The sequence below is a fragment of the Heliangelus exortis genome, chromosome 3 (assembly GCF_036169615.1).
Source record: "Heliangelus exortis chromosome 3, bHelExo1.hap1, whole genome shotgun sequence".
In the NCBI taxonomy this organism is placed as follows: domain Eukaryota; kingdom Metazoa; phylum Chordata; class Aves; order Apodiformes; family Trochilidae; genus Heliangelus; species Heliangelus exortis.
Genome location: NC_092424.1, coordinates 87,012,499 through 87,032,396, shown reverse-complemented (window position 1 = coordinate 87,032,396; position 19,898 = coordinate 87,012,499). Strand labels below are relative to the sequence as shown.

The following is a 19,898-nucleotide window of genomic DNA, read 5'->3' as shown; positions in this document are numbered from 1 at the left end:
GGTGCCGAGCAGCCGTGACGTGGGGAAAGCACGGCGGGCCCCGCTGCCGGGGCCGGGGGGAACGCCGCGCACACGCGCAAAAGAGCGGAGCTGAGCGCAGGGGCGCGCAGCCACCTCCCGCGCACGGCGGAGGGGCGCGCAAAGGGGGGCGGGGAGGGACGCGCACAGGCGCGCACTCCTACCGCGGCACCCAGGGAGGCTGGGCTGGCTCTCGCAGTCACAGGCGCGCACACGCACAGCGACAGGCGCGCACACACACACGCACACACACACGCACACACACACACACGCAGCGGCAGAGACGCGCTCTCGCTCCCTCCGTACTCCCTGCGCGCCCGGCGTTCATACCGCTTCTTGACATCGGCAGCCAAGGACCCCCCCGCCGCTGTCCGGCCATTAGTGCCTGAGAGGGGGAGGAGGAGGGAGGAAAGAGGAATAAGTCTATTAGTAATAACAACAACAAAACCCACCAACAAATCTGCACTAGCGCCTGAGTCCTCCTCTCAGACCGTCGCCTGCCTGGCATCGCCGCTCATCGGGCTGCTGTGCTGAGACTTTGTTTCAAGTAAAAAAAAAACCCAACAAAACAACAACAAAAAAAACCTTCGCTTGGTCAGCCACTTCCATTTTTTCCCCCCCCCTGCAGTCTCGCTGGTTTGAGGTGGTTTGGTTGTGGTTTTGGTTTTTTTGTTTTTTTTTTTTTCGTTTTCGTTCCCTTCATGTGGTTGGATTTGGTGGATCCGGAATCAAAGCTGCTTTTTTTCCTCTGTGGGGTATGTGTGTGGCGTGCGGGGGTTTTCTCGCTGCGTTTTTTATCTTCTGCTGCTTTTTTAAATCTTGGTTTTGAACCTGAGCCGGGGAAAATGGGAAACGGTGCTTCCGACAGAAGGGGAATCTCTCCATCACTGTTGTTGGGACGTGTGCCTGTGGTCCTAGTGTTTTAGAGACATAGCCTGACAGCTTTCGGAGTGGAAGGTAAGGGTGCCCGGGGCATTTCCATTTCCCATTTCCAGGGATTATGACTGGAGAGCTTTTAGCTTGGGATTCCGGGGAGGAGGTGGCGGAGGAGGGGGACAGGCTGTTGCTGAAGGATAGAGACACAGCACATACAAAATGATCTCCGCATTTACTTCAGCGCTGCAGTTTGAAAGTTAGAGAAGTCCGTTTTGCGACAGGTCTGCTTCCCTGAGAGTAATTTCCAGCGAGACCGAGAAAACCTGAGGTTTGTGCACGATTGGGGTAATTTGGGGGGGGGGGGGGGGGGAGGACGACGACGACGTTAGGTTAATAGGAAGTTAAAATAAGAGAAGTCAGTGGTTCTTCTGTTGGGGGAAAAAAAATAAGTGGAGTGATGGCGCCGTCTATGTTCGGCTTAACTACAGTGTCACCTAGAAAATCAGTTTGGGGAATATCCAAACTAAACGCTCGTTTGCTTTTCAGCAGAAGAGGGTTCTCCCCCTTCCCAAATGGGCAACCCTAAGCCTTTGTGGCCGTTTTTTAACTCCCTCCCCCATGGAAAATAGAGATCTTTTAAATCGGAATGCCTAATCCTTTCTGCGAGGAGATTCGCTCTTGTATTTAGCAATGCCGTAAACTAACCGAAATGCTGTCGACACACTCAGTTCGGGGGTGTGTGTGCATGTGTGTGTGTGTGTGTGTGTCATGCACATAGGGAGAGGGAGATTAAGATAATGTATTTCAGGAGCTTTGCACGAACAAATGCACTCTGAAATGAGTGCTGTTTGACTTCATTTCTTCATAGAAAACAGACTAGCTCTGCAGATGTCTTTATTTTTCTAGTGCAAATATTACATAGGATGGGAAAAGTCAGAAGCTTTTATCCTTTTCAAACAAAAAAGCAAATAAACGCCCTTTTTGCTTTCTAGATTATAAAATTAATCCTTTTTCATGGGTGGAATTCCTAATTTAGGCACTTATTGTCACATTGGCTTTCAACGCCTACACCATCCTGAATAACACTGCGCAGAACTGCATTGCCTGCAAAGTGCTTCAGCAAAGGGGGAATTGTTTCCAGAATTCCCAGTAAGTTTATCTTTTTTAAAAAAGCCTTAAAAGCTGTACTGACCTTACTTGGAGAAGTAGAACCATGCTATTGATTGAGATGGACACTCGGAAAGGAAAAAATCTGACTGTATGGATAGACTCAGCAGCAGCTCTGCTTTTTTTTTCCTTAAACCTCCGTTATAAAGAGGGTTAGAGTTGGTGCTGCTTTGCCCATTTCAAGATTCAGAGTCTGAATTATAACCTAGGAGATAGGAAAATCTCTTCAAAGGAGCTTAATCTGACGATTTGCTGTGTGTTATGCAATGGGAAACAGAAGATGCTTTGCTGTTTGGTGAGGAGATGAAAAGCTAGAAAAGACACACATCAGAACTCAGTTAACAGTGCTTGTGTGTATGTCTGTCTCTGCTTACAGAGCAACAGTGGAAAAGACTGCAATCTAGAGTTTTGAAATTAGCTTGGAATCCTATCTGTCTGCTTGCATCTGATGGCAGAAGGTGAAAAGCTACTAATTTGTAAGAAATAAGCAACTTCTTAAATGTTAATGCTGAAAATGTTAAATTTGATTTTTTTGGATAACATTACAGAGGTAAACATAACGAAGGTTCATTTTATTAACCTAGGCCACTGTTAAGAGAGCAGAGCATGTGGAGGCTGTAATAGTTGACAGGTGCAGTAAAACAGCTTTATTTGGAGATAGTAGCAGAGAAAATGTAATATGTCTTTCATCATTCAAGTGCACATCTGCAAAACACAGCTAATCAGACAGTACAAGATATTCATAATAGGAGGGCAAGTGAAGTCCAATAGGTGCAGAGATACTGCTGTTGCACTGGCAGATTAAATACAGATACTGGTTATAGATACTAATACAGTGCTCCATTTTATATCTCCTAAGAGGCTCTAGCAGATTGAAATTGCTGTCTTAAAAAGATGGCATTTAGTTGGAGTGTCTGACCAGCACTAATTTCATCTGCCTATCTCTGTTTCTTCCTCCAATAGTCTCAAAATGTTATTAATACATTAATCTTAGTCTTTCCTGCCTGGGTTTTTTTTTTTCGTAGAGACCTCCGTATACCAGGTGGCCAGGGCAAAGGCATCTAGGCATACAGGAGATAATATTTCATCTGTAACAAATAATAATTTGTGAATATTTAAATTATGGGTGTAAATCTTAGCAGTTATTTCTGAGACTTAATAGAGAAATAATCTACAACAACAGATGCTTCTGGATTTCTTGTTGTATGCCAATGAAATTCTGCATGTGCTTCATGTATATGCATATATATCACATAGCAGACTACTTACTTTTTTAAAGAAATAAATAAGCACATTGCCCTTTTCGTGGTCTTTCGGGTAAGGCATCCAGATTTTTACTGAAGTTGAGCAGTTCTAGTCCACGCCATGATGACTACATCCTAGATAGGAGAGGACATTCCTATTAATAATCTAATATATGTTGTTTTTTAATTTGACTGTGGAAGACCTGACTGTTGCGATAGCCACGTGATGGCGCTGTGCACACAGCAGCAAACCCGTCCCTTGTGTTATAAAATAAAAATTACCTGCCCTTCTTTCTGAAAGGGGTTCTAACTGCAAGCTTGAAAACAGCTGGCTCGAATATTGGAAGGAGTTTGGTTTTCAATGCGTGAAGAATTCTACTTGCATTTTTATTTCATTTCATCTCCTGCAGGCCAAATGACATAGGATGAAGGCTGTTCGTAATTTGCTGATTTATATATTTTCCACCTATCTACTGGTTATGTTTGGATTTAATGCTGCCCAAGACTTCTGGTGTTCCACGCTGGTGAAGGGGGTCATTTATGGATCGTATTCTGTAAGTGAAATGTTTCCTAAAAACTTCACAAACTGCACTTGGACGCTGGAAAACCCAGATCCGACCAAATACAGCATTTACCTGAAATTTTCCAAAAAGGACTTCAGCTGTTCCAACTTTTCCCTCTTGGCTTATCAGTTTGATCATTTTTCCCATGAAAAAATAAAGGATCTTTTAAAAAATAACCACTCTATAATGCAGCTCTGCGATTCCAAGAATGCTTTTGTATTTCTGCAGTATGATAAGAATTTTATTCAGATACGCCGCGTCTATCCTATCGATTTCCCAGGATTACATAAAAAAGAGGAAGACCAAAAATCCTTCTTTGAGTTTTTGGTGTTGAACAAGGTGAGCCCAAGCCAGTTTGGGTGCCATGTGTTATGCACTTGGTTGGAGAGCTGCTTGAAATCCGAGAACGGGAGAACAGAGTCCTGTGGGATCATGTATACAAAATGCACCTGTCCTCAGCATTTGGGAGAATGGGGAATAGACGACCAGTCCCTGGTGTTGCTCAATAACGTGGTGCTCCCCCTCAACGAGCAGACGGAGGGCTGCCTGACCCAGGAGCTGCAAACCACCCAGATTTGCAACCTCACCAGAGAGGCCAAACGGCCGCCAAAAGAAGGTAGGTGCTGCTGGGAGGGGGGGCTGGATCCCGCACCCGTGTGTAGGTCCTGCTGCCAGCTCTCCTTGATACTCACGCTCATTTGACATGCTTTCCACTCCAGCTCACCTCTAGATGAGATAAAAGGGCTGGAGAAGGTGCACACTCCCTCGGGGCAGGGAAGGCTGCATTTTCATTTCTAAGCTGGCCTAACCTTCAGCATATAGTTCTGCCGAGTGCTGTTGAAACTCCTCCTAAGTAGGATTCATCTGTTTTCAGCCCTAACTTACAGTAATGCCCAGAGGCATTGCCCAGGCAAACCGCGAATCGCTCTCCCCCTCACCACCTTCTTATTGCAACCACCCGACTACAAAATCTTGGCCTTCTTGAAACGATCCCCTGATTTTGCAAGGAAAACATTTCCAAAAGCACGAGGGCAACTTAACTAAAAGACAGGAGATTTACCGTAGTCAGGACACCTGGTCCTAACTGGACGGCACTTCAACAGCCTAAAAGCAAACCAAAAGCAAGTAACAATTCCTCAGGGTGAACCCCCTGTCTGCGATGCCTGAAGATGGGAGGCACTGCATGGAGTCAGCACAGGCAGTTCTGTCTCGCTGGGAGCCCCGTGAAGGGGCCCTGGGCTGCTGCTGCGTCCATTCTGCAGGCGGCCTCGGCTCCAGGAGACGAAAGATCTGCATCTCATAGCAGTGTTAGTGAGGAGGGGGAGCGGGGAGGTGGGTGGGGGTGGGCGTTGATGTGTCAATTCCAGCAGCTGCCTCGTGCCCCTGCTGGAAAAGAGGGGTTGCGGAAGGGCTGAAAAACAGGGCTCCAGCAATCTTGAGTGGGGGCCATCTGCCTAGCCCCTCTGCTTCCTGACGTTTTTGGGAGGATGGGAATGATTTGGAGAATGACAGTGGGGAAGATGAGAGGCAAATAAAGCGTAGGCTGAACCTAAATGGGGGGGGCTCTGGCTGCAACCTGTGGGCGAGGGGGTCCTTCAGAGCAGCTATGCGGGAATGGGAGAAGGGGGCAATGTGCCCCCACGGCAGGGAATAAATAATCGAGCCTAGGGTTTAATGCATTTTAATGCAGCAAATGTTCCCTCTCTGTTTTCTGCATAGCCACAAAGCTCCCAGTCTGTGGCGAGGCAGCGCCAAGCTCCCAGCCCCCCTAATAGAAGTTGCTTTGTGGAGGAATGTAACATTGACACGTTGTTAGGAGAGGATTTTCTTTAAGGGCAGCCAAGCCCCAGTGCTGTGGGAGAAGAAAAGCTGAACTTGCTCCAGCTGCCGCGGTGCCAGCGGCCGCGAGCAGGGCCGAAGGGGTGAGGGGGGGATAGAGGGATGAGGGACATTTTGGTGTTCTGTAGGTCGGCGCCTCTCCCAGCACCCAGCAGCTCGGGGCCCAGGAAACAGAGCGATCCTAAATGACGAGGAAGCACGTTTCCTCTAAAAAACTCCCAGATAAGATTGTGCAGCGGCAGGGATGGCATTTAACATCGTTTAGAGCTAATTAGTGCCCACGGAGGAAGCCCCCGGGGCGGGGTGATGGGGGGCAGCCGGCAGAGCCGGGGTCGGGCGGGAGCCCCAGGCGCTGCGCTAGGGCGGTCGCCTCAGCCTCCTCTCAGATCCCCGCGCGGGTGCGCAGCGGCTCACGCCGCCCCTGCGCGGGACGATAAAGTTAATTGAGAGGCGCTTAGTTGCAGCCTCCCTACCTCTGCCGTGCGTGTCGGGGGCCAGGGCAGGAGGAGGCCGCGGTGCTCGGGAGAAGAGATAAACTCCGCAGAGCCCAAGGCGCGTAGGAGATGGTAGCCGCAGTTTGGCGGCTGCCCCGTGTTAGCAGCTCCGCGCAACTCCGCATAATCCGGAGTCACTGCTCCCCAGGGGGAAGGCGCATGCTCCCCGGCCATGATTTCCATCCTCAGGTACCACCTCCTTGGTGGGGCTGGGGGAGAAGGGGGTTGCACAGTCTGACGGGGGTCCTTCAGCAAAAATACGCTAATTTCCAGGGGGATGCGTGTCTCCCAGTTAAGGCACTCATTTCTGAAATGTACTTGGTGGAAAGAACAGAGGAAATTTAGGCTTAACACTTTTTTTTTTTTTTTTTTTTTTTTTTACCCCACCTTAAATTTCGAAAAGTTTCCAACATACTTTGCTTCAAATTTCAGACATACCTTAATTCTTGCATGTACCTGTGGGGTTTCCTGGATATTAGTTTGAGAAACGGCACAGTTAGAGGAGGGTGGAAATTTTATTTTGTGTGTGAAAGGTTTTCTTCACTTGTTTTTCAGTGTATTTAGTGGGTGGTTTTTTGTGGGTTTTTTTTTTGTTTGTTTGTTTTTTGTTTTTTTTTTTTGTGTTGAGTATTTTAACAGTAATAAAATTATTTCTATGCTTTATGTAATTACTGTAATGGACTTGGAAATTGTTCAACAGATTGTTACTAGAAGTTATAAGCAGTTAGCAAATTAAACCTCACTCTCCTCAGTAATAAGGTCTTTGTCTTTCTCTTGGTGTTTAAAATATTTTCCTCCTTTCCTCATAAGGCTAAAAATCTGCAAGATAGGTGTGCTGAGTCTTGGCTTTCTGTAGCTAGAGTCGCATTTATCAAGCACATCAGTCAATGTATTTGTATGTGTAAAGTTGGCTTGTAGTTTAGCTGAATGCTTTCTTGTGGGCTCAAAATGCAGAATATTCCCGCCACAAACATAAAGCAATTCATCACTTATGTCTGCAAACATTTAGGCAAGAAATGTAGATTTTGTTTTCACAGGCAGTCTGGTTCAAATTAGATTGGCACATGTAGCAAAAATGAGGTTGGCCATCAACTAAAAGAACTGTTTCTTGTTACAGTTCATAGTACCAACTGGAAGTAGTTTTGTCAAAATAAGTTGAATTTTAAGGGTAATGACGATTGTCTATCACGATGAGAGTGCTGCAGACTTGGTAAGATTGTTTTTTATGAGTTCATGGATTAATTTGAGGTTTGGGTCTGACATTGCCCAGCAATGACTTTTGCACAGGAATTACAAAGACCTGACATCTTTCTATAGGATTTTGCATACCCTTCCATTCTTCAGGTTTGCTTTCACCAAGTTTGACTCTACGAAATGCAAAATCTTCTAGAAACAAACCATTTCTAGTCACATTTTAAAACCATGATGTAAACAGAGAGCATCTAGATTAAAGCTTACTGTTTACTTTTTGATCTTCTGAAGATTTTAACAATTTGAATATGGTAAATGGATTAGGAAAATGGAATAAAGTGTTTTTCCTTTTTTTAAAAGTGTTGCATTTTACAGAATATGTGAAAAGTATACAATGGATGATTGTATATCTAAAAGTGACAGAGTATTGAACAAAAAAATGATCTAGGTCAAAAAAAGGAAGCTGCAACTATTATTTTTTTGATAAAATTGTTTGGAAATATGTGGTTTAATCAGCATTTCTTCCATAGTCAGGTCATCTTTGATGTCATTGATTAAAGCAATATTGAAAATCAAGGCATTTTCACTAAGACCTGCTAACATTGTATCTTGATCCCTCTCCTCAGCCTTGCATTTGAGGTGCTTAGCATGGATCAAAGCACTAGCAAATAGAGCTCCATGAACACTCTGGCAGGGGCTTGAATTTAAGGGCTCAGGGGAATTTGTCCTTCTGATCTTCAGTGCTGTGAGTGAAGTATCTCATGAAGTTTCTGTCAATAAGACAGGGCCCAGTTCCAGCTTTTGTGGACCTTGCTGAAGTATTATAATAAGAATGCAAAATATATTTCCTTATTGTGACCACTAAAAAGCCATAATATTATTTTTGGGTTTTATAATAGTAACTTAGAAACTAAGAGAGTTTTTCCCTGTGTTTTACAGGAGCCCTCGTAAAAAAAGGAAAATAATTATTTTGTCCTCTTACTTTCACCCAACAGGAGAAAAGAAGATATTCACACCATTTAAATCTTTCTGCTTGGAGTTCCAGGCTTGATTATATATTTTGTTCGTCCTCTGTAAAAAAAATTTAGTAATAATTTTTTAATATGCTAGATATGTAGCATTGTTCTACTTCATCACAAATTCTAGCTGCTCACTGTGTATCAGCATTTCAGTATTCAACAATGGATTTTTATTCTTTTTCTCCCTGATTTCAGTTCTGAAAACAACAGGACATAATTTATGACAAGTTGTTGAACAGTAATATGATGTAGGATGCAGATAGTTTTGTGAAGCTCTTGTGGTATGTTTGCATTTATATTTCTGTTGTTCCATGAATGTCCACCACCTGTTGCACACATTTAAGATGAATTAATATCTGTTAAACACCCAGAAATCACTAGTTGGCTGGACATCCCTAGTCATAGTCAATAATAATGTGTCATAGCATTACTCCATCAGCAGATTTAAACTATTAACTCAGTGCAGAGTTTGTATAGAAAGGTCAAAATGGAGTGTAACAACTTTACACTTCTACAAGGTTGTTTAATATTTAGTGTGCAACAACTATTTGAGACTAAACATTTAGAAAACATTAGAAAACATTTAGAAAACATTAGAAAATCCAAAATAAATCAATCAATCTGTTGTCCAGATTATTGAATGATCCCACTGGTATACTTGGAAGACTCTTAATAATTTTTATGTCCTGAAGCTTGCAGTGGTTCTTTTTATCCATACATGCAAGAAGAGAAAGGAAGGTGAACACTAATAGAAGAATAGGCTTTTTAAGTTTGTGTAAGTAGTATTTTTCATTATGACTTATAAAATACAGATTTAAAACTGGAAACTGATATATTAAAATAAACAGTTACTATGTAGGTTATGAGCACTTAGCAGCATACTGTTATAAGCAGTTTGATCTCAGGGAAAATCTAGAATACAAAGACAAATAATTTTAATTATTTTAAATATTTCTTATAACATCAGAGACATGTTTCTTCTGTATGGGTCTGGTTCCCAGTTGAAGAAAATATTTCAGAATCTCCTGTCGATTCCAGTGTGCTTCATATAATGCCCTTTTAAACTTAATTTGCTAAAAAGAAGTTCTTTCTCTAAATATTTCTGTGACTTATTTGGGTTACTTTGGACCACTCATAATAATATGATGCTTTATCAATGCTGTGCAAGTTTGGGTTTTTGGTGGGTTTTTTGTTTGTTTTTTCACGTAATGCAGTGTAGATAAAGCATTAATGATCAGAATCTCTTTTAATCAATATGCCCAAACTTTTCAAGGATTAAATGCTATTATTACCAGTGATTGTGCTTCAGTTTGTGGTGTATTGTGGTGTACTGATCCTTTCTACCTGGTTTACTTAGTAAGCCATGGAACTTCATGTGGTGATGTAAAGTTTAGAAGTTTCTGTGCAACAGTAGCCAGCACTTTATATATGTATGCTGAATTTGGATCAATCCAGAAGTTAATTTTCTGGTACCTTCAAAAAGAATAATAACCAGGCAATTTTCTTTACGGTAGGAAAAGCCTCTATAAATGCTTTTGCTTCCAGTTATTTGAATGCTTTATTGGTAAATATACTTGTTTTAAAAAAAAAAATACATATATATAACATATGTCTGGGTGGAAATTTCTTTGGTATCACAGTTTCTGTCAGTATTTTGTTCAGTACTCCCCACACTAACAAGATAGCATATTGCTTATTTGGTGAGAAAGATCACCCTACAGTCTTCAGCCAGATCACAGAGGAACTGTATAGGATCTCAATACCAGTCTTTCATGGGCTCGTTGCTTGCTTAAAACACTCATAGCTTCTATGACATAGTATGTTGTGTTATAACCAAAACCAGGGATTTGATTGTTCAGACTGCCATTTTTGCTTGAATTAAGCCTCTATTTATGTGCATTGTTGCCAATCAGACACCGGGGAGGCCTTATCTCAGCAAATGCTGCTAGAGACCTCCACTCTGAAGAACACAGAACATAAATAGAAACCAGTGATAAAGAATGGGAAAAGAAGTTGTGTTCAGAGTGAAGTTAAAGAATATCCAAATTAGGAACAGAATTCTGACTCTCTCTGACTGCTGGTTTCAGTGAACAAGTACTCGATAGTACCGAGTCCTGCACAATTAAATATTCCAGACCAGTCATTCCTTCTGTTTGCTTTCCTCATACCAGTAGCTGTGCCTTTCATTTTCAAATACATCTCTTACACTCTGGGTGGGCAGAGTTTACAATATATTTACTGGATTTTAGACCGTATCGTCTGATTTTCTTGTGCTTTTGATAGATGTGGAAGTTTTCATGTGTAGCACAGCCATTAACAGTTAATGGTGATTGTGTTTACACAGTGAGATTTCAGTTATTAGATATCAGTGGCATTATATGGAATTACATTATGACATAATGCAGATACTTAATTTCTCATCATTACACAGTGTTTTATACCTGTGTATTTGTATTAAGTATGATCTATTGAATTTGATATATTCTCTTGTGCTCTTTTAAAAGAAATTTATTATCTTCTGTTCAAATCTATCCATATTGCTGTTTGTTTTTTTTTTCAACCTTCTATTTGCAAAACCATGGGAAATTCTGCTTTGTGTGCTGGTATACACTGAGTAATTTTCAGAGACTTTTTTTTTTTTTTGTGGAGAATTCATTTTATGAAGTTTATTCAGTTGTGTCTTATCAAAGGATTCGAACTCAAAGTTGTTGTAGTTCCTAAATGGAAGTTGACCTGTCCATTTATAAATATGCAATAATTGTAATAAATAAAAGGTCACTGCAGAATTCCATTGAGTGTTATTTGCATTCACTGTTAACATGAAATGTAAAATGGTCTTTATGATAGAGAAAGTTGTACATAATAAATAAAGTAAAAATTTACAAATTATGCATCGCTGATTTAAGAATATTTCGGAGTTGGAGCTCTTTCTGAGGTTAGTTAAATCTCAAGAGAAAGTCAAGTTTTTCAAAGTCATTCACAGTTGATCTCTCAGAGAAGTTGTAAATAAAGTTTTTATCAAATTAGACACATTTTTCTGATGGAGTAGCCACCACCAGAATTAATAAAAACAATCTGTAATATTGTATATGAGACTAGTGTTGATACTTTACTCTGCAAAGGCCAAATTATTGTCCTTGCTCAAGGCAAATTCCCTGTGGTATCAATATAATTTGGTCTAAATGATGATTAGATTAGAGCCCACAAAAGAGATACAGAACAGTGATAGCATGTGTTCCTTCTACCAAAAACAAATTATTGCATGGTTTGTATTAATTCTATCCTTTCAAACTTCTTAAGATTTTTTTTCCTCTATGGTTTTATTTTTGAAACTATCCTTGACATTTGTTAGAGTGAAGTAGGTGCACTTAAAAAAACCCCACAATTTTGTAACTGCTGTATTTCTTTCTCTTTTAGCTGATTAGCTTATCTCTTTGTGTGTTTTACTTTACCCTATGTTTTATCTTCTTCAATATCTGAAGGGTAAACAAGGCATATGACATACTCAGATTAGTAATTTTTTGATGGTGCTGAAAATGTGTAATACCGAAACTTAGAAGCCAGATATTTTCATTTATTCAGTGCAAATTTTATTTATATCTCACTGAAAGGCAAAAAATGCAAATTTTTGAGTACCACCTTTTTTTTGTTTGATAGAAAATTGGTGACAACAGAGCGGTTTTCACAATTTTGCTCTTTTATTCTTCAGAAGATGTAAACAATTTGTTTTCTGTTCTTCTTCACATGCTTGTTGCTCATTCATCAGTTATGCAGAGACTCTGTTTGTTTATAGCATGTTTTAGATTTTCCATCCATAGTTGGAAGATCTGTGCTATTGAGCAGCTTTGCTGGGGGACTGTGGGGAGGATGAAGGATCAAGAGGGCAATTCTCCAACTCTTAGCTGTGGAAAATTATTAACAGGACTTCAAACCTTACCAGTTCTCACTAGCATTGGAAAAAACTTATACTAAGTGGGAGTTTGTTAACTGGTGTCATCAATGGAGGTATGTTATAGAGGTATGTATGTTGGAGAGCAGCTTAGGTGAAAGGGACCTGGGGGTGCTGATGGATGGAAGGATGACCATGAGCCAGCAATGTGCCCTTGTGGCCAAGAAGGCCAATGGCATCCTGGGGTGCATTAAAGGAGTGTGATTAGTAGGTTGAGAAAGGTTCTCCTCCCCCTCTATCCTGCCCTGGTGAGGCTGCATCTGGAATATTGTGTCCAGTTCTGGGCCCCTCAGTTGAAGGACAGAGAACTGCTTGGAAGAATCCAGGTCAGAGTGACCAAGATGATAAAGGGAGTAAAACATCTCTGGGTCTCTTCAGCCTGGAGAAGAGGAGAATGAGGTGTAGCCTCATCAGTGTTTATAACTATGTAAGGGGAGAGTGCCAGGAGGATGGAGTAAAGCTTTTCTCAGGGGTCACTGATAACAGGACAAGGGGCAATGGTTATAAACTGGAGCATAGGTGGTATAAATATTAGGAAGAATTTTTTCACTGTGAGGGTGACAGGACCCTGGAACTGGCTGCCCTGGGAGGTTGTGGAGTCTCTTTTCCCTGGAGGCATTCAAAGCCCACCTGGGTGCATTCCTGTGTGACCTGCTACAGGTGACCCTGCTTTGGCAGGGGGGGCTGGACTAGGTGATCTCTAGAGGTCCTTTCCAACCCCTAATTCTCTATGATTCTAGGATTCAGTGAAGTTGCTTGTGAGGACCTTTTTTTTTTTTTTTTTTTTTTTTTTGGGTGATCGTGTGATTGGGTGAGTGTGCTATGGTGCCCTAGCTGAGCTTTCATCAGTACCAACAAGTGGCACAAGAGCTGGAGAGGAATAGTGATGCTGGTCCAACCAGGTTTGGGCTTGCTTAGGAAAACAAGCAAACAAACAAAAACAGCAACAAAAAAAAGAAGCCTACCAAAATGTGTTACCAAAACCTACCAATACATGTTACCTTGGCCTGCTCTTTTCCATTTTAGCTGCCAGTTACATCGTACTGTGTTTCTAGACAGCTGTATCATGTCTGGTTACAGTATTACTGGCGGATCCTTCAAAATGGAGTCCAAGATACTTGGTTATCAAGGGCTTCCTGCTGACCATTAGAGAGGTGCAGATTGCTGCGTAAGCGTGCACAGAGTGCTCCAGGACGAGTTTGCCAAGCCCTTGGAACTTATTCTTCTAGTACAGATAGAAAAGGCTTAAATTCCTGATTGAAAAATATAGGAATTGAATTAATGTTTTCTACTGGTTATGAGGAATAATATTGTGTATGCTTCAGGCGAGAACATTCTTTCCTGAAGGAGTTATAGAAAGTCTTCAGTCTGAAAATTTCATGTGTAATATTTCTTTGAATCTTAAAAGGTTCACTTTTTCATACGTTTCTTGCTTTTCTGTCCTATAAGTATGTCCTTTGCATTCACTTCTGCGCTGTATGCATAGAAGATGCCAATTGTCTGCAAAGCTGGGCACTTCAGCTTGAACTGCAATGAGTTATGTTTTTATCCTTGGAAGTGTTTTGCTTGTTTGGTGGCGTTGGCTGAGGTCTGCAGTGATTGGCACACATACAGAAGCTCCATACGGGTATGTTTGAAGGTTGATAGATCTGCTTCCTACTGACAAAGGAGAGGAGAAAAATGTTCAGCACTGCAGGTGTAATGTGAGTACAGAGCCTGGTCCAGCTGGTCCTGTCTGCACCAAATGTGTAGGAAGCCATTAATAATGTAGAGAGTATCATGAAAGTTCATTCTCCTTGGAAGGGAGGAGGGCACCAAGGCTTGGATAATAGCCAATCTCAAGGCTTGATAAAGTTGTGAGAGTTATGTATAGGGCCATAGAGCTTCCATTGATCATACTATTACTTGGGTTCATAAATGCAATAGATATGAGTCTGATCTTTTGAAGAAGAATTATGATATAAGAAAGGATCGAAAGTATCATCCTGGGAGAATGTAATATACTTAAACACAATTGGAGCAGGGCCTGGAACCAATGTGTTCCTGTCTCATCAATGAACATTCAAAGTATTGCTTATTCAGTCTCTTATCCACTGAAATTTCTACTTATGCACAAATTTGAGGAAGCTTCAAATTTGGGAAAAATAAAAAATATTTCTATATCTTCTGAGAAACAGACACTGAGTTCAGCTACAGATGCTGTAGCTGATTACCTGGTCTTTAGGTTCGGGTTGGCAATATATACATGAAGATTATAAAAAGAGGATATGTCACCTCTGGCTGTCATTCGTGCAAAGCTTGGTCAAATAGGTGTTATCCAATACCACCTTTTGGATTAGGCCCTACTGCCAAATAGTGACCCTCAGGAGCTTGATTCTTCTCACAGCTAAGGCAATGTCCAGACCTTTGTGTGAACCTTGTGCATGTTGTTTGTGGCTCTTAGATACCAGGTAGGTGTGGGCTGACTTGGAATGAACATTTTGGAGGTCTCCATTTTGGATGTAGGCCTTGGAAGTGATGATGAGGTATGTGAATTTTCTGGATTTCTTTTGTAAATACAGCTTCTATGAGTCACTTGCAGTATTATTGTAATAGTGCTGCTCTGCCATCTGGTGTTGTTAGGAGGATAGATATGTCAAAGTGTATAGTTTGTTTAGTAATCAGTATCATACAGGTACTTAAAATATATAGATTAGTTGTGATGAAAGTCAAATCCATATTGTCTTCAGTTTTTTTCTGGTGCATGAAGTGAGAATGTGATTTTATTGGCTGTTTCACAGATGAACTACATGAAGAAATGAAGGACTTTTATATTTTTCTCTTATTCCATGCTTTTAAGCTTTTGGATAATGGATTTTTGTCCACGTTAATCTAAAGTGTTGCAAAGAATGTATTATAGTTTGATAACATAGCACATACTGTAACTTAAATGAGTTTCTGTCATAAATGTGACCCAAATGTGCCAGGATGTGGCATCTAAATATTTTTCAGAAAATACTGAATTCCTACATCTGTGTTCACTTGTACTTAATTGATCTTATTGAATCAACAGGAATAATCATGGAAATGGGATTGAGTTAGAAGCAGGTTTGTCAGCAAATACCCTCAACTGAAAATGTGGGTACCTAAATATATATAGAACAAATATAAATATATATAGAAAAAGAACCCAAAATTTATTATTTATAATAAATAATTTATCTAAATACTATTAAAATTAAATATAACAGTAATTAATAAATATAAGAACACACAGCAATATAATAAAATAATAATTAAAAATTAATAAATTAAGAATGCATTTACTATGTGTGACTGTCTTACATAAGTTAGATAAATATTCTTTGTTCTTGTTATTCTGGAAGGTAGTTGTGACGAGTTCCTAGGTCCACACTGTTTTAACTTGCTGTCAGAGTATTCTTCATTAGCTCTGGGATCTCCACTGCCATCCTTTGCCCCATTAATCCTGCTGGAATTGTGCCCTCTTGCACTGCATCCAGTGTCTGCTGTTTGGAGACCTCAAACCATTGTCTCATTGTAATTTCAGTGGTTTTCTGCATTGCATCATTATTCTGGGGTAAGAAGTACATCATTCTGTACAGAATAACTGCTGATTCCATCTATGAAAAGAAAATGGTTCTAAAAGGATAAACAAATTAAAGAAATGAGGCAGTAGCTGGATGGTCATTTAATAAGCTTAACAAAGCTCCAGCAAGAACAAGACAAGTTCAGACAATACATGTCTTGAGGCTTTTCAATGGCAACAACAGTACAGTATTTACTAGATACAGGGCTACACTAAGAACTATTTAGAATTAAGCAGAGAACAGCACTGGTTATTGTTATAGTACTTACATTTGTTTTCTTTTCTATTGACTATGTTCAGGAGATGCTGTTATAGTATTTGTTATAGTATTTCAGCATTCTAAAATTGGTATCATTTTCCATTAGATAAAAGTAGTATCACTTTATTGATTTATATTTGACAAAGGGCATAACACGAGACACTCCTGGACAGCAGGCATCTCTTTAGTAGCAGTTGTTTGGCTATGACTGACACAACTGCTGTAGGAGTAGATGCTTCTTAAGCCTTGGTTTTGTATAAACTGGTGTTTGTGTTTATCTAAATTTTTCCTTTCACCAGGAATTTTAAATATATGATATGTGTTTGAACATGAACCTGACAGTCATTTAATGTGACAGCCACTGTCAAGAAGTTTCTTCCTAAGAAGGAAAAGGCATCAAATTAGGAAGTACTGGAAGATAATATTTATTGTATTATGACCTGTGGATTAACATGTTGCCCCAAAGAATATGAGAATACCTAGTAAATGTTATTAAAAAAAATGACAAAATATAATCTTAGCAACAGAATCTATAATTATATGGAGTGAGGCGAGAACTCTAGAAGCAAGCACATGGGATGTTTAGGTGTTCTGCTGAAACATTGTCTAGAAATTACTAGATTTCAGAGGTTGGAAACTGGCATTTTTTTTTAATCCTAACTGAATATCTTGCAATATTGCTGTGGCATAGTGTCAATGGATTTTTTTGTGTATCTAAAGTCTGCTTTCTATCACACAAATCCTTTGACCACAATGTTTCGCTTCACATGGTTTAGTACAGAAGATCTTAGATAATAATTTTGTACTAAAATCAGTGTAGATCTTTTCAATGATGTGGTTGTTACTTTTCTGGATAAGAGAGATCTCAATTAAAATATATGAGTTATTTTTCTAGCAGTACAGAATATTGTGAACTGCACAGCACTTTTAACAGTATCTTTGTTAGGTGTCTGGTACCAGCTAAGGGTTTAAAAGTCTTACCCATTCAGTCTTTTCTCATAGCTCGGGTATGACAAGTTCTCAGCTTATGTTTTGTGACTCCTTATGGTTTTTGTACATTGTAAGGGTGAATACTGTTAATTAAAGGTGAACTTTTTTTGAAAATTAAAAAGAATCACAGGTATTCTGAAGAGAAGTCTATACAAACTTTTACTCAGGAAGAAAATTAGATTCTGAATCTGCTGCAAAGATGAAAATGTAGGAAGTATTTGTGTCTCTCATGTAGGTTAATTAAAACTTCATACATGAATGAAACAACAGAGATTAGACATAGGGTACACTGGAGATTTCTTGAGGAAAAAAATACTGGAGATGCTAAATTACTTCTACTGAAAGACACGATTGCGCTATGAGACCAAGATGGTGTCTGGTACTATGAGATAGTGAGGAATCCTGCCATTTCAGGACAGGGATCCCTTTGGCATGCAGACAGAAAGACCTTTGGTATTCTTCTTTGTTCCTTTGGCAGACGCACGTGTCTCATGGTAGTAGGGCTGTGCTGGCGAAGACACAAAGTGCTGTGTTGATCAGAGAATACATTATGTGCATGCAAACTTGAAGGATGATCACACACTGTTCCTCTCATAAGGCAGACCCCCACGCCACACAGTCCATTTCAGCATATTTGGTATTTGTATCTTGTAGTTCTCTCTGTTAGAAATTGTCACATTGCCCTGATGGAGCTCACAGCTAAATACTGCGCAGGCTTCTTGGTTTGCAGCTCATAACACAAGGTTTATCCATACTTCAGGCTCCCTTGAAATTATACTGGCTCTAAGAATGTTTTTTGTTTTTTTGTTTTGTTTTTTTTTCTCCTTGATCTCCCTGTACTTTATCTTGTCTCTAGTTTGTTAGCTTTTTACATTACTCTTTCAGCTAAACCCTCGGATTTCCCAGAAGCTTTCACTTTTACAGAACTCCAGTCTTATTAGTACTCTAAGCTTACAGTTTATCCCTTCTGGGCCAGCAAATAGGTGAAGTAAACAAACACAGAATCTGTGTAGGAATTAAAAGTGAAAAAAAAAATCCCACAACAAACTCAACAAAAACCCCACAAAATTAAAAAGCCTTTTTATTTCAGCTAGCTCAAGAAACAGCAGGCCTTGGACAAAGAAATAGAATCCCTGTAATTAATTCCCGCATTTTGTTTCCTCATCACTGCAGTTACATAACCAGTGGAAGAGTCCAGTATTCCAAGCTTTACACACTTCTTTGCATGTGATTCCTCTGTATTATGAATTATGAATATTTCAATTTTTCTTTTCTCCAATTGCTTCCACTGGCTTTCTCCATTGGTTTTAAGCACAGAAAGTTCTCAGTATTAAAAAGGCTGGATACACCTTCCAGCCCATGCCCCATTAATTTCTGCAAATGCCTCTACTGCTGTGGTGGTGGAGTGTAGGCAGCCAACCCAATTGCAGTGTGTTAAGGTAGGATGTGAATGTGAATTAAATATAAGTTGCCTAGAGCCTAGTCTTCTCTCAGTCATGAAGTACTTTAACCACAAATACAGAGTGAGGTTTCCTCTGAGTTGCTTCTACTGACCCCATAAATCTTGCTTTGTATTTCTTGCAGTGCTGTAGTTTTACAGGAACAACAGGACATACTGACACTTAAAGTGAATTTACTAGTGAGGGCAGTATCCAGGAAAAAGAAAATAAGGTCAGGAGAAGTTTCCTTGGGTTAAGGATGACCATGAACTTGTATTTCCTTCTCCTGAAGATATACTTGCTTTTAAGTAGCATATTTATAAGTGAAAAGTGTAATCAATCTTTTTCCATAGCTGGTATTCTTGAATAAAAATTTTTTTTTGGTTCAGCTCAGTACTCTGCATTATACAGTGTTGTCCAGGAATGTGCAGAGGTTTGATCATGGGTTTAGGTGCCTTTTTCTGGTGCATGGCAGATTTAGGTGGTCACCTAGCTCCCTGACCAGGCTCAAAGAGAGAGCAAAGTATAGTGTGCAGTTCTGGAACCCTTTCTTTAGGCCCATCAGGAACAGCGATTTCCCCACACAGGCACTTCAGGAGCTAATTTTGTGCCATCTGCACCACTTGTTTGAAATGAAGCTTCCAGTTCTGCTCAGTTCCCTTTTGGACACCAAAGCAGTTATCTAGACCATGTAAAAATATGGTGAGCTAATCAATTTGCAGTAACCTTGAAGATTTTACTGATGCTGCTTATCAAGCTTTGCTTATGTTAGTATTTAATTTCCACTGAAGTCAGTAGGATTGAAGGGGAGTAGCTGAGCCAGTGAGTCTTGTATGTTCCTTAGTTTTGGGTTTTTGTCAGTTTAAGCACAAATGTGACAATACCTTAATGTAAACTGAATAAGAAGTCTTTGAAATCACATGAATTATAAGCAACATTGAAATACTCACATTTATGAGTACAAATTTGTAACAAATTAAATTATTAAAATAAATAGTCCAATATATATTGTACATTTTTTTGTTTAAATCATTTATAATGAACCACATTACAATTTCAGAGAAATGGAAATAATTGTCTACATAGAGACAATTGAGTCTAATGGTACTGTAAATAGTTTACACTTTCATTTGGAGGATCCAGTTTATCAGAAACTGTTGAAATCAGGGCTATTTAGCACAGAATAATTACTGCTTTCCTTCTAACCCATTGTGTCTGCAGCAGCATAGAAATGTTTTAGATTGTCTTTGACTTTTTGTGATTT

The 19,898-nt window shown here is 40.0% G+C and overlaps 1 protein-coding gene across 5 annotated transcripts in view; it reads left to right on the top strand.

Annotated features, from left to right (window-relative positions):
• The window catches only part of ADGRB3 (adhesion G protein-coupled receptor B3), a 434,645-nt gene continuing 414,747 nt past the window's right edge, over positions 1 to 19,898 (top strand). Inside the window, exons 1-2 of one of the 5 annotated variants that reach the window (XM_071741618.1) lie at positions 1 to 975; positions 3,716 to 4,484. In XM_071741618.1, coding sequence (XP_071597719.1) covers positions 3,731 to 4,484 — 754 coding nt within the window. In that variant the 5' untranslated portion in view covers positions 1 to 975; positions 3,716 to 3,730. Of the gene's footprint in view, positions 976 to 3,596; positions 4,485 to 19,898 lie in introns of those variants that run through there. The other 4 variants (XM_071741620.1, XM_071741621.1, XM_071741622.1 and 1 more) reach the window with 4 other exon arrangements.